The 15,307-nt window shown below is 41.2% G+C and overlaps 1 protein-coding gene across 1 annotated transcript in view; it reads left to right on the top strand.

Annotated features, from left to right (window-relative positions):
* HADHB (hydroxyacyl-CoA dehydrogenase trifunctional multienzyme complex subunit beta) overlaps positions 1-15,307 on the top strand; it is a 40,626-nt gene that overhangs the window by 23,109 nt on the left and 2,210 nt on the right. Inside the window, exons 6-15 of the mRNA XM_047851544.1 lie at positions 3,353-3,452; positions 7,292-7,379; positions 8,947-9,134; positions 9,441-9,621; positions 10,765-10,886; positions 13,168-13,247; positions 13,328-13,375; positions 14,224-14,311; positions 14,636-14,710; positions 15,114-15,278. Of these exons, the coding sequence (XP_047707500.1) occupies positions 3,353-3,452; positions 7,292-7,379; positions 8,947-9,134; positions 9,441-9,621; positions 10,765-10,886; positions 13,168-13,247; positions 13,328-13,375; positions 14,224-14,311; positions 14,636-14,710; positions 15,114-15,278 (1,135 nt within the window). The remainder of the gene's footprint in view (positions 1-3,352; positions 3,453-7,291; positions 7,380-8,946; positions 9,135-9,440; positions 9,622-10,764; positions 10,887-13,167; positions 13,248-13,327; positions 13,376-14,223; positions 14,312-14,635; positions 14,711-15,113; positions 15,279-15,307) is intronic.

The raw sequence follows: 15,307 nt of genomic DNA, 5'->3' as shown, positions 1-15,307 counted from the left end.
GAACCGTGAGATCATGACCTGAGCTGAAGTCGGATGGATGGTTAAGCAACTGAGCCACCCGGTTACCCCTTGTTTTCCTATTTCTTTTTTTTTATTATTTATTTATTTTTTATTGTTTTTTAATGTTTTATTTTTGAGACAGAGAGAGACAGAGCATGAACAGGGGAGGGGCAGAGAGAGGGAGACACAATCTGAAACAGGCTCTAGGCCCTGAGCTGTCAGCACAGAGCCTGACGTGGGGCTCGAACCTACGGACCGTGAGATCATGACCTGAGCCACTTATAAGCTGGCCACTTAACCAACTGAGCCACCCAGGCGCCCCGTCCTATTTCTGATTATGATCCCAGACTGGTGCTTTGCAAGTTTTTCCACAACTTCTTGTTTTAAAAACTGTCAAGTGTACAATAAAATTTAAAGTATAATATAGTGAGCACCTAAATACCTCCCACCTAGATTTAATAATTGTTAACCATTTGGCCATGTCTATATAGTTTAATAAAGCATTTGACAGTGAGTTGCAGACATCTTGAAACTTCAGCCCTAAATACTTCAAGTGTTTATCTCCTGAGCATAAGGACCTCCAGGATGTTGTTACTACAGCTAAAACAGTAACAGTGATTCCATAACTAGTAATGTTCAGTTCATAGTCAATTCCCCCATAATTGTTCCAAGAATGTCTTTTCTTTCATTAGTTTTTTTTTTTGCCCCCAAACCAGGACGCAGTCGAGGTTCATATTACAAATGGATAGGTCTCTTTTCGTCTCTTCAGTTTAGAACATTTTCTTTCTCCCCCAACATTCTCGCGCCCCAAAGGACAGGGACTTTTGAAAACTCTAGGCCACCTGTTTGATGGAATGTCCCGTATTCTCGATGTTTCTTCATGGTGATATTTAACTTCCCTTATGAATTTCCTGTAAACTGGAGATGCATTCTAGAGGCTTGATTAGTTTCAGGTTAAACAGTATTTGGGAAGAATGCTTTATGGGTTTACGCACGTGGTATTCTGTCATGTCAGGAGGCACATGATATGTGATACTAAATCTAACCACTCAGTCATGGTCAGACTGCCAGGTCTTTTGATTATAAAGGTACATTTTTTTCTTTTGCAATTAGTAATCTGTAAAGTGGTATCATAGCACCGTGTGACTAGCCCATTCCCCAACGGTCTTTCACCAGATGGTTTTTAGCATTCATTGACAGTTTTGCCTGAATCAGTTTTATTACATTACAAATTTATGATTTTTCTAATTTTGTTATTCCTCCTACATTTATCGGCTGGTATTTTTCTGTAAAGAACAGCTTTTCTTTGTTTTAAGACTTACGAATTTTTACTTACTGTGTTTTTTTGAAGATTTTATTTTTGGACTGCCTGGGTGACTCAGTCAGTTGGGCATCTGACTCTTGATTTTGGCTCAGGTCACGGTCTCACAGTTCATGAGTTTGAGCCCTGCGACGGGCTCTGCACTGACGGTGTGGAGCCTGCTTGGGATTCTGTCTCCCTCTCTCTTTGCCCCACCCTTCCTCTCTCTCTCAAAAAATAAAATATATAACCATTTAAAAAGATTTTTTTATTTTTAAGTGAGCTCTATACCCAACATGGGGCTCAGACTTACACCCCCAAAATCAAGAGTCGAATACTCCACTGACTGAGCCAGCCAGGTGCCCCATTATACTTACTGTGTCATAGCTAAGGTTAGTCAATATTCTTTTTGAAGCTCACGCATTTTATCTGTGGGAGCTCCTGTCAAGTTGTTTCTTTTTTTTTTTTTTAAGTTAGCTCTCCACCCATTGTGGGGCTTAAACTCACGACTCTGAGATCAAGAGTCGCATGCTCTACTAATTGAGCCAACCAGGCACCCCCAAGTTCTTATGTCCCTTTGTTTTTTAGCATAATGTTATTTTCTGAGGTATGACTTGAGTATAATAAAATGCACAGATTTAAGTGTATAGTATGATGAACTTTGACAAATGTGTACACCCATGTTCCTGTTTTTGATATCCCGTTAGTCTTTAAGTACTTTCTTATTTTTGGCACAAAAAAGATCAGTGAGATTTACTTTGTACTTGTCTTGCCTTAGACCTAGCCTCTGTCATTTTTTTTAAAAAGCTTATTCCTGGGGCACCTGGCTGGCTCAGTTGGTAGAGCATGTGACTCTTGATCTCAGGGTTGTAAATAAGTTTGAGCCCAGTGTCGGGTGGAGAGATTAATTAAAAATAAAATATTTAGGCACCTGGGAGGCTCGGTCAGTTAAGTGCCCGACTCTTGGTTTAGGCTCAGGTCATGATCTCATGGTTCATGAGATCAAGCCCTGCCTCAGGCTCTAGACTGACACCAGGGAAGCTGCTTGGGATTCTCTTTCTCTCTCTCTCTCTCTCTCTCTCTCTCTCTCTCTCTCCTCTTTCTCTCTTTCTCTCTTCTCTCTCTTCCTCGTCCCCCACTCTCTCAAATAAGTAAACTTAAAAAACAAAATAAAATCTTCAAAAAAAAAAAAAAAAGTAAATAAGCTGATTCCTTTAGTGGGGAATGGCATTTAGAAACCAAGTCTGAAAAAAAAAAAAAAAAGAACCAAGTCTGAGTTCAAGATTGGCTCATTCCTGGGGCGCTTGGGTGACTCAGTCGGTTGGGCGTCCGACTTCGGCTCAGGTCATGATCTCACAGTTCATGAGTTTGGGCCCCGCATCGGGCTCTGTGCTGACAGCTCAGAGCCTGGAGCCTGCTTCGGATTCTGTGTCTCCCTCTCTCTCTGCCCCTCCCCTGCTTGCGCTCTCTCTCAAAAATAAAATAAACATTTTTAAAAAACCCAAAAGATTGACTCCTTCCTTTCCTATTGGAATGTGACTGCTTCTAGTCTCTATCAGTGGGTAAAACTAGACAAATGTATAGCTTCAATTATGGGTTTATATTGGTACTCCAAATTTAAATTTAATATACCTGGGATTTTATTTCATCTCTTTGATTTTATACTTGTCTCTCTTTTCTCTTTTGACTGAAACTTTGGTTCCTATTAACATTACTATATTTATGTATCTGCTTTATCCTTTTCTAAATTATTTAATGTTTTATTTTTGAGAGAATGCGTGCGAATGGGGAGGGGCAGAGAGAGAAAGGGGACAGAGAATCTAAAGTGGACTCCACACTGACAGCAGTGAGACCGATGCGGGGCTTGAACCCATGAACCACGAGATCATGACCTGAGCCAAATTCAGACGCTCAACCAACTGAGCCACGCAGGCACCCCTCAAAATGATTTTTGATTCTTCCTATTTAGCTTGTCATTTTAAAAGAATTACAATGTTTTATGTGATGACCTGCGGCACTGTCTCGGTTTTTATTGCTTTGGACTTCTCTCAGGGGTTTGCTGCATCGGACCAATGTCCCGAAGGATGTTGTTGATTATATCATCTTTGGCACAGTTATACAGGAAGTGAAGACTAGCAATGTGGCTAGAGAGGTGAGTAAAACGAACTTCATGTTGTTCCGAGAGATTGATAGGAGAATCGATTGAATTTCAGTGAACAGAATTATTCTTCAAAAGTTATTAAAAAGTTTTAAGTAAGGTTATATTTGACTTAAAATGTGATTTTACAATTTGAATAATGAATGTTATTTAATGTTTGAGAGAATTATAGTATAAACCAGATGACTTGCCCTGTACTGGTGTATATTCATACTATAAGTCAAATCAATTATTTGAGCTGCTTTGCGATATGTTCATTTTTCTATCCCTTAGGATAATAGAGATCGTAGGGAAGTATGGCTGATGTGACCTTGATAATGTTACGGTGGCTACTAATTAACTCAAAATTTCAACACTATGCAAAGAACTTATTTCACAACATGGTTTTTGTTGGAGGTTGCATTGCTGATTCATTTGTTCCCATTAACTACATGACACATAGGGTGTGTGTTTAAAACCATCTCATAGGAGTTTACCTTTACCCTAGTTGGCATAGCTCCAGGTAGTGTTCACTGGTGGCAACTGAGATTATAACAGACCTTAAAACTTGTGTGACACGTCACACAGGCATTTCCTGGTGAAGAGTCCAAACACATCTTCTGGGCTTTGTTTCAATTTGAAAGTGATTATTTGGATAAAGTTGGCTCCAAAGCACATTTCAGCGTGTTAAGCATTTTCTTTATTTCTAGCTTTGTGCCTGCCATATCTCTGTGTTCAGTACAGTTGTGGGAGCAATAATTTCCATCACTATCAGCCAGGAGGGGACATGAGCAGGGCCGGAAGTATTGGTTCTGCCCCACATTTTTACCTGCCAGTAAATGCTAATATTGCTGAACATCTGCTGTTACTTAAGCCCACAGAATCAACTGTAGGATGTTAGGGAGGCAGAAAAAAAATTATGAACAGAAAATGTTTTTTTTCCCGCCCTGATTATTTTGGTTTTTCCCTGGGCTTTCACGTTTCTGACTGGGTCGAATACGACAATCTTACGACTGCGTCAAGCTAGTCATAATACATTTGCAACTTTTATATTCTGCAAAAAGCAAAGTGGCTCTTATAAGAGCACTTGAAAACTACCAAGTGTTTCAGTTTTTTCAGTATTTCCGTTCTAATACTTAAAGCCATAATGTTTTTCCCTAAATTCTGTCAGAAAATTTTACATCCATGTGCAAATCGCAGCTATGAATTGACGTGTGGTAGTTGCCTCTCCCTGCCCTGTACCAATACCAGGGGCATTCACTCCAGGGGAAGGTTGCCCTGGGGGAGGATGTTATGAGGATGTCTCTCCGTAGTTGTAACCTAAAAGCTAATGTACCTTCCAACTAGGGAGCTTTTGAAGGACCTGTTGTCTGTATTTGTCATGTTTATAGGAAATGCTAAAGACTTCTGTTGCTGAGTTCCCATGAACCTGACTTTAGTGAAAGGCCTCTGCAGATTTCCCTGCTCTCCTCCTTGTCTAAGAGGCGTCTTCCTCCTTTTCTCTTAGTGTGCTATCTAGAGCCTAAGCGTGCCTTGAGAGCTGTTCAAGCTTTAAATAGAAGCATGTGGACAAGGTTCCCCAGAAACCACTTCTATTTAAAGCTCTTTCAGGACTGAGAGTCAGCTGGGGCCAAGGGTGGGATACGTGCTAGAAAGGACCTTATGAGGATTGGGCCATACAACCTGAGTGCCCTTTACACTTGCCCCACTGGTGTGCTCTCCTCCCTTGGCCCCTGGAGATTTGCTTCTTTCTTCCTTTTTTGAATTGGTCTGCATTGAGAGGCTGACGTGCCGTTGCCAGGGTGTAGTTTTCAGCAGAGTAGGTTGGGCACTGAGTATCAAGTCTACCTGGAAAGACCAGAATAAGGTTATACTGTATGTACTATGTACTATGACGTACTTCTGTTTCTACAGATGATGATGCATGGGTAGTGTAAATATAAAAGCGGGGCGCCTGGGTGGCTCAGTTGGTTAAGCGGCCGGCTCTTGGTTTCAGCTCAGGTCATGATCTCACGGTGTTTGAGTTTGAGCCCCATGTCGGGCTCCACACTGACAGTGTGGAGCCTGCTTGAGATTCTTTCTCTGCCCCTCCCCCACTCTCATGCGTCCTCAGGCGCTCCCATGCGCGGGCTCTCTCTCTCTCTCTCTAAATAAACTTTAAAAAAGTAAAACTTATTTAAGATACATTCAGCCTCCTTCATCTCGACTTTGGAAACAGGTTTATTTCACCAAATTACAGGAGATCTTGTATTCTGAACATAGTTAAATAGTTTCAGAAAAGGGCCACTAAAAAAGAATTCCCCTCATGGGAACCAGAATCTCATAGTTAAATAGTGGTGGTGGTGGCTGGTGGGGGGATAGTGAGAGCATTATTTTTAAAACGTAACTTTAATGTTATGAAATATTTTGTTATTGTATCTATGCATTAATTCTTAAGCAAACATGGGATCACACATTGATTTTTTTTGGCAGCATTATTTTCCCCAATAAGTATTAAAATAATAGGTGTCTTCATGTTATGTGTAACGTTTACTGTGCCATAGAGATAGAGGCCATTTTGCAAGATTAATGGAGGGCCTCAGTTCTTTTTTTTTTTTTTTAATTTTTTTTTTAATTTTTTTTTTTCAACGTTTATTTTTATTTTGGGGACAGAGAGAGACAGAGCATGAACGGGGGAGGGGCAGAGAGAGAGGGACACACAGAATCGGAAACAGGCTCCAGGCTCTGAGCCATCAGCCCAGAGCCTGACGCGGGGCTCGAACTCCCGGACCGCAAGATCGTGACCTGGCTGAAGTCGGACGCTTAACCGACTGCGCCACCCAGGCACCCCTTTTTTTTTAAATTTTTTTTACATTTATTCATTTTTGAGAGACAGAGACAGAGCACAAGCAGGGGAGGGGCAGAGAGAGAGGGAGACACAGAATCCGAAGCAGGCTCCAGGCTCCCAGCTGTCAGCACAGAGCCTGATGCGGGGCTCGAACTCAGAAACTGCGAGATCATGACCTGAGCTGAAGTTGGGTACACAACCGACTGGGCCACCCAGGCGCCCCTGGAGGGCCTCAGTTCTTGTCAAGACCCCTCAAATTGTTCTCTTTTGAAGCAACTATTGTGTCATCATCCTGGACAGGTTTGTCTTTTTCCAGTTGGTTAGCTGGTCTGACCTTATTTCAAAGATGCTTACTTGGGGCTTAGGCACTTTTGCAAAGTTTGTTTCATCAACTTGAACTCCTCCTTAATGGTAAGTTTTCCAAGTCGCCTTTGCATTGGGTCTTCAGGGTGCTGTCTGAATTCTGTGGCAGTCACAAAGAGAGACAGACTAGCAGTGGGAGGAATGAGTGGAGAGCAGGCAGGGACCTGAGTGGGAAGGCTGTTAGGGGAGTGGTTGGTTCTTTAGAAATCACTTTCTGCTTTGGTAACTTTTGCTTTGCCACCAAGCCTTTCAAGTGCAGGAACACAGATCGTGAGGATCTTACTCCATGATCTATTTCATCCTTCCACCAGGTAGATTTAAAAGGTTTACTTTAAGGTTATTTGGAAATTTAGATTAAAATCCAGTTATGTATTGATATTCTCAAAGGCCCAGAACACAGCATTGCTAAGGAATTAGGTGACCTGTAGCCTGTTGACCACACTGGAAACCGGCTACCAAGAATTTCGTCAAGCGCTTGTTGGTTAATGGCTAGATGAAAAATGAGTGGGCCATTTCGCCTAATTTCATTCTGAATGTTACTCTGTAGAGTATTAACCTCAAACCCTTTCCTGATTCACCACACGGAGAAGTGGTGCTCACATGACATCATTTCCACGTAACGCTTCCTTTAGAAGTGACCGTTTCGTTCCTGTATTTCCTGAAGGCTGCCCTGGGAGCTGGCTTCTCTGACAAGACTCCTGCTCACACTGTCACCATGGCTTGCATCTCTGCCAACCAAGCCATGACCACAGGTATGTTTACTTGAAAGCAGAAGGTACATGTTAATTCTCCTTGGTCGTTTATGCGATCATAAAAAAAAGTACTCTTAACAAAAGTATATGATCAGCAGAGATCTCTGAATTTGTCATTTTTCAAAAATAAGGTTATATTTAACATTTCGGTTTTTGAAGTAGTTCTCATCTTTTCTTGCTGTCTATGCCTGAGGGACACAACCATTCATGTAGTTTCTCCATCAGTAATGTGGCTGGCCACAGCAGGGATTATCAGCTGGAGAAGTATGTCTCTAGGAGGGTGCTTCTGAATTTGAGCCATGAATAATTTATAACCTGTTGGGTTTTTGTTTTTTTTTTTTTTAATTTTTTTTAACGTTTATTTATTTTTGAGACAGATAGAGACAGAGCATGAACGGGGGAGGGTCAGAGAGAAGGAGACACAGAATCTGAAACAGGCTCCAGGCTCTGAGCTGTCAGCACAGAGCCCGACGCGGGGCTCGAACTCACGGACCGTGAAATCATGACCTGAGCCGAAGTCAGCCGCTTAACCGACTGAGCCACCCAGGCGCCCCTAACCTGTTGGGTTTTAAAGTCAGGTGAATCCCAGGGTGACTGGGTGGCTCAGTCAGTTAAGCATCTGACTTTGGCTCAGGTCATGATCTCACGGTCCATGGGTTTAGGCCTTGCATTGGGCTCTGTGCTGACAGCTCAGAGCTTGCAGCCTGCTTCAGATTCTTTGTCTCCCTGTCTCTCTCTCTCTCTCTGCTCCCCTCTCCTCTCAAAAATAAATAAACATTAAAAAAAAAAATTAGAAAAAAAAATGGTTAAGTTAGGGGAGTCTAATACACCCCCATGAAGGTTGTGGCCCAAGTGATAAATAACTGTGTAAGAAGTACAGACTCTTTCCTCTGCTTTCTCCCCACACCTGTGGAATTTTAATAATTAGTTACAAATTCTCCTGACAAAATAGTGGGACATTTTGCAGTGGCAGTGCCTGTTGTGAAAAGACCGAAACCTGAAAGATGACTGTGCTCTTTTAGTAACATCAAGGCCAGGTTGCAGCCTGCCTCATGAGTGGCAGAAAATGATGCCACAGGCTGTGATTGGGGGCATTCACCACTCTATGAAGCATGTGACAACTTCCAGACAGAGCAACAAAATACTCGCCAGTGGCCAGAAAGAGGAGCAGGGCCTGCCTTACATCTTCAAAAGCTAGACTTTCTCTAGCTTGTAAAAATTCCTGTTGTAGGGATAAAAATCTTTCTGAAAACTAAAGCTGGGAGTTTGTAAAATATGCAGAATGTTCTGGTTTAGACTGATTTGAGGGTTGGTCCAGTGGATATTTCCAGAAGCTGTTGTCCATATGGACTGAATGAAACTTGTTTTTCTCTAGCGCATTGAATACAGTTTTAGTCATTCAAAAAAATTATCTTAATCCCTCTGAAAAAGTTAAAATCGTAATTACACGTGTTATAGAATGCTGGTAACTGTCGTACAACAGGAATTTAATCAAGAAGCTTCAATTATCAGTGGTCTGTTAATTTCTGCAAAAGATGTTCATGTTCCTGTAACCTGTGCCCTGTAGGTGTTGGCTTGATCGCCTCCGGGCAGTGCGATGTGGTCGTGGCAGGTGGTGTAGAGTTAATGTCTGATGTCCCTATTCGTCATTCAAGGAAAATGAGGAAGATGTTGCTTGATCTCAATAAGGCCAAGACTCTGGGTCAGCGGCTGTCTTTAATCTCTAAATTCAGATTGAATTTCCTGTCACCTGAGGTAAGACTTGGGACCTCTTATGTAAAGACCTGTGCTTCCAAAGCATCCCACTGCAAAGATACATAATTAGTTATACGGTCGGTTATGCTCATTTGTAGATTCTATTAGTTACAGGGAAAGGTTAATTATTTGCTCAAGATGGGGAAAAAAGATGGTGCTTAGAAAATTTGAATTTGTAAGCCCTCCTGAGAGATGCCCTGCTCACAAAAAGCTTCTCCTGTCTTGGTCTTGACTTTCCCAGATAACCCTGGGCATGGTATAACACCTGTTGACAGCGTACCTGATCCTGTACGTTCCCTTCCCCAGCTCCCTGCGGTGGCCGAGTTCTCCACCAGTGAGACCATGGGCCACTCTGCAGACCGACTGGCCGCTGCCTTTGCTGTTTCTCGACTGGACCAGGATGAGTACGCGCTGCGCTCTCACAGCCTGGCCAAGAAGGCCCAGGATGAAGGACTCCTGTCTGATGTTGTGCCCTTCAAAGTACCAGGTAAAATGGTTTCCTCAGCTTTATAAAGGAGGATGCTTCATGCCACCTGTTAGGGAGTTCTGAGAGTTCTGAATTGCTTCTGAAGCTCCAAAAGCCCCAAATGACTTCTCAGTAAGTATGTTGGTTCTGTTTCCAGAACACTCACTTTTAAACGTGGACTCAAGCTTCGATTTACGTTGTAATAGGTCAATATTTTATTTTTTTAAATGTTTATTTATTTTGACAGAGAGCATGTGCACAAGTGGGGGTGGGAGCGGAGGGGGAGAGAGAGAGGGGGAGGGAAGGAGACAATGAATCCCAAGCAGGCTCTGCACTGCCAGTGCAGAAGAGTGCAAGGGGTGGGGCTTGATCTCACAACCGTGAGCATGACCTGAGCCGAAACCAAGAGTCAGACATTTAACCAGTTGAGCCACCCAGGTGCTCCACAACATTTTAAAGAGAAGTCTCATAAGAGTCTGCTTTTAGGTCTTCCTGCTGTATTTATTTTTTATGTAGATGCCCATTTAAAAATTCTTCATTCATGTGATTTCTGAATAGAAGAATAGCCAAATGTGAATAAATACCTTAAGAAAGTAGGGTGTCCTGGGCACCTGGGTGGCTTAGTCGGTTAAACGTCCAACTTCAGCTCAGGTCGTGATCTCACGGTTCGTGAGTTCGAGCCCCGCATCGGGCTCTGTGCTGACACCTCAGAGCCTGGAGCCTACTTCGGATTCTGTGTCTCCCTCTCTCTGCCCCTTCCCCGCTCATACTCTGTCTCTCTGAAAAATAAATGAACATTTAAAAAAAAAAAAGAAAGAAAGTAGGGTGTCCTTTTGTTAGATCATTTAGATTATTTCCCAGATGTCTTAAAAATATAGTTCAGGGGTGCCTGACTGGCTCAGTTGGTAGAGCATGCGACTCTTGATCTCAGGGTTGTAGGTTCAAGCCCCAGGTTAGGGATAAAGATTACTTAAAAAAAAAAATCTAAAACAAAGTATTGATTAAGATTCGATGACATCTTAATAACTGTAAAAGATTTTCTTTTTAGTAAATAGCTATGGGTTACATTTCATTTGTTCTTATAGTTTCTAAAACATATTTCTCTGGAGAAGATATATAAAGCTTGTACTTCTTTAGAGTTAAAAAGTTCATGTTTTTTTTTAGGAAAAGATACAGTTACCAAAGATAATGGCATTCGTCCTTCATCTCTGGAGCAGATGGCCAAACTAAAACCTGCATTCATCAAGCCCTATGGCACAGTGACGGCTGCAAATTCTTCTTTCCTGGTAACTATGTGTGCTCTATGTGTTTACTAGTGACTTTTATATCTGTGGCCTTTCAGTAGAAAAGCCTACAATAGATCTATTTATATGTATTATAGAGGCGTAAACATCTAAGTTATTCATTATAAAAATATTAAAATGGGATTATTAAAAAAACAAAAAGAAGCCTAGTTTTAACGCCTTCACAGTCACCTAATCTAGCCACCATTCTGATACAAAAAGCTGTTCACTTCAGGCATTTAACCAGTCAGGAAGCTCTGATTAGCTCTCCTAGGCACTGGGGGTAGAAAGGCCAGTGATGATAATGCCAGGAGAAGATGCGATGGAGGTTGTAAGCGCAGGCTAACAGAGAAGACGCACACGGGAGGAGTCAGAGAGGCTCCGTAGAGGAGGTAGCATCTGAGCAGCAAATCTTGAAGGAAGGGTACAAGCCAGTTCAAGAAGTGTAATAAATGCATTCTAGGCAAGGGGAACAGCAAAGAGGTATGAGAGCGAGGGTTTCTTCGGGGAAAAGCTTGGTTGGAGCATAGGATGTGAATTTGAGGAGTTGTATGAGATGTGGAAAGTAGGCAGAGAGTGTGACAAGTTATCTTTTAGCTCCGCTTGTTAGAAAATGATGCTCTATACTGGTCCCCAATTACGTCACTATAAGCAATTTCTATAAGCGTTTTCCTATAAAACCTATAGAATAAGTATATCTACCCTCATTTCTTGGGGTGGTGGTTTTATTTATCAGCATATAGCTTCATATCCTTCCTTGTTTTGTGGCTCCTCCTTAACTAAACATCCCTTTGATTCTGTTTCTGCTCATAAGATGTGGTTTCTTTTCTCCTACCACCTTGGGGTATAGTCCTCTGGACAGAGTCTAGCTGGTCAGCATTTCTTTTACAATGTATCTTCCTTACCCGCATGGGTAACATGGGTACATGTTGACATGTTTGACCTTGTTAAGTGACTACTTAACGCCCACTCTTGGGCTAGGGGAGGGGTGCCTGGAATGATTCCAGCAGGATGGTACGCCACCATCTTGTTAGGCGTGAGCGGTGAAGGACTGGTTAGATAATCATTTCCACCACCAAATTGAATGATAGGGCCATATGGGGTGGGCTATACTCTTGCCAGATCTGAACTTCCTTGATTACTTCTGGTGTGTGCTAAAGGGGCAGGTTTAGTCATTGGAAGTCAGAAATGCAAATCATCAGAGGCAGCACATCACAGATAGGTGGGTTTTGGGCAATGTGTTGATGCACCACATTCATTGTAACTTTGCACAATGGCACATTGAACATATTAATGTAATGTCCATAAACCATTATTATGTATGGTCACCACTGTTTCCAGACCTTATGGCTCCTCTGTTGGTGGTAAGGTAGCTCCATCGTGACTTCAGGGTTACTAAGTTAAAATAATATCATAGAATGTGGTAGAAATTGTTCTTATGTTGCAAACTCCGAAGTAGTGGGTTTTGGATTTTTTTTTTTCTTTTTAATGTTTATTTTTGAAAGAGAGAGGGCGAGCAGGGGAGGGACAAAGAGAAAGGGAGACACAGAATCCAAAGCAGGCTCCAGCTGTCAGCACAGAGCCCAACGTGGGGCTCAAACTCATGAACCATGAGATCATGACCTGAGCTGAAGTTGAACACTTAAACAACTGAACCACCTAGGTGCCCCTGGATTTTTTTTTTTTTTTTTTTGAGCTTTCTTTTAGTCATGGTATAAGGCTTTTTTTCAGTGGTAGCTCTTTGTCTCTCAACTTGATTTCTCAGTTGGTAAGAAGTATATGGGGTGTGTCCAGAGAGGAAAGACCATGGTTCCAATGTTCTCAGCTGCCTGCCTGTTTCTTTCATATCACCTCGAAGCCTGTGTTTCCTTCCACAGTCAGGAAACAAGTTCAGAAACAGTCCATAAAATGTAAAAATAAGTAAGTAAATGAGAGACTATTTTAATTCATAAGATTTCTCATATTCTGTGCCAAAAGCAAAAATCTTTTGGCTTAAGTTTATTATGAATACATACTTCTCATGTTACCTATTCTCTTTGTCCATTTTGATAACGATGGTACTTTTGGACAGGTTTTTCTACCCTCTTCCTTAAAACAATGGGTCAGTGTGTGTATTTGGGTCGCCCATTAATTATGGATAAAATGAAAATAGTTTTGTTTTATAAAATCTCTGTATACAGTGTAATTAGTTGATAGATTCAGGAACACTACATAGAAAATGGTTGTACAAAGACTTCCAGAAAGGCTGAAGAATTTAACGTTATTGTTCTGCTTAACATTTCAGACTGATGGTGCATCTGCAATGCTGATAATGGCAGAGGAGAAAGCTCTGGCCATGGGTTATAAGCCAAAGGCATATTTGAGGTAAAGTAAATGTTCAAATAAACGGCCACCTCGGTTTCTTTATTTTATTACTGGAGCTAACCCCTCTGTTTTTTACCTAGGGATTTTGTGTATGTGTCTCAGGATCCAAAAGATCAACTTTTACTTGGGTAGGTAACAGTGTAGAAATATCCTAGGACTATCATTAGAAGTATTTGATTACCCACATTTATTGTATAGATTTTAAAGTACATTAAGTTCTGAGTTCATAATTGTTTTGTGTGCTGGATTCTTAAAAATAATCCTTTATATTGGTATATTATTTTACAGTTTTGGATTTTTTTTTCCCTCTTTTTCATATACATTTCTACATATATATATAATGTATTCTTTTTTCATTAAGGTGTCATAAGCATTTTTTCATATTGCTACATAGTCTTTATAATGGCCTTTTATGTAAGCCTCCTAGTGTTTAGACTGTCTTCCCATCCCTCACAGCTCTGTGTTTTTCTAATTCTTCACATTATTTGTTTGCCCTTCTCTTTCATAGTTTGTTTATTAGCTATATCCCTGACTCTAGAATGTAAACTTTGTAAGGACAGAGGCTATGTCTGTTTAGTTCACTATCGTGTCCCCAATACTTAATATTTGTACAGAAACAGTGAATGAGTGGAGGGCATGATAATACCTTATGTAAAACTCACCTTGGAGAATAAGGAGTTCTTAGGTTAAAAATTAAAGTTTTGGGGCGCCTGGGTGGCGCAGTCGGTTAAGCGTCCGACTTCAGCCAGGTCACTATCTCACGGTCCGTGAGTTCGAGCCCCGCGTCAGGCTCTGGGCTGATGGCTCAGAGCCTGGAGCCTGTTTCCGATTCTGTGTCTCCCTCTCTCTCTGCCCCTCCCCCGTTCATGCTCTGTCTCTCTCTGTCCCAAAAATAAATAAACGTTGAAAAAAAAATTTTTTGAAAAAAAAAAAAAAAATTAAAGTTTTAACACATTACTTATTTTTTTCTTTTTAGACCAACTTACGCTACTCCAAAAGTTCTGGAAAGGGCAGGATTAACAATGACTGATATCGATGCTTTTGAATTTCATGAAGCATTCTCAGTAAGTCACTTAAAAGATACATATCAAAGGACTGTAATCATAAAAAATGTATTGTGTTGGGGAGATCCAAGTGTGTTTTATGATAGTGTTATAAAACACAAGTAGAGCTTTATATTTGAAATACTGACCTATACTGTTGGAAGGGGTGTTAAGTGGGGGGAATCCAGTCGTACAGTTTTGAAGACATACCTTTTGCTGTGATCTCTTAGAGGCCCTTCAAAAGAAGCAAATGTTCCCTTAGGAAGATTTCACTGAAAACTGATGTAAAGATTTGCTCAACTTTAATGTCAAGGGACATTAATAACAAGGTCCTTTCCCTTGTAGGGTCAGATTTTGGCTAATTTTAAAGCCATGGATTCTGATTGGTTTGCACAAAATTACATGGGTAGAAAAACCAAGGTAAGTGATTAAAAGCATGCTTGAACTTCCAAAGCACAGTAATATTTGGGCTGTTAATAAAAATATGAAGGGGAAAGCAATTCCTTTTTATGAAGAATTTTTTATTTTATTAAATGTATTTATTTCTTAGTTGGAAAATAGTTCCTGGAAATCTTTAGAAAAAGTGAAAGTAAAATTCTATTTTGTCTTTTGTTCTTCCAGTTCTGGTGTTAGGTGAAGGTAAATAGACAGTGGCTTTCAGAATTGACCTAGAATTTCTTCTTTACTTTAAAGTAATATATGACGTGTCTCAAGTTAGTCATTTTCTCCATTTCTGTTACCTTCCTCTTGCTAGGAGTCTGGCCTGATTCTTAACCTTAAGTAAACTCATCATTATATTTGTGTCTGTTTTTGTGGGAGCCAGGTTGGGTCACCTCCTTTGGAGAAGTTTAACAACTGGGGTGGATCGCTGTCCCTGGGACACCCATTTGGAGCTACTGGCTGCCGGTTGGTCATGGCAGCTGCCAACAGATTACGGAAGGAGGGAGGCCAGTATGGCTTGGTGGCTGCCTGTGCCGCCGGAGGGCAGGTATGTCACAGCAGCTTCAGAGGTGCTTC

The sequence above is a fragment of the Prionailurus viverrinus genome, chromosome A3 (genome assembly GCF_022837055.1).
Source record: "Prionailurus viverrinus isolate Anna chromosome A3, UM_Priviv_1.0, whole genome shotgun sequence".
NCBI classification, from domain to species: Eukaryota; Metazoa; Chordata; class Mammalia; order Carnivora; family Felidae; genus Prionailurus; species Prionailurus viverrinus.
This window is presented reverse-complemented; position numbering and strand designations above follow the sequence as displayed.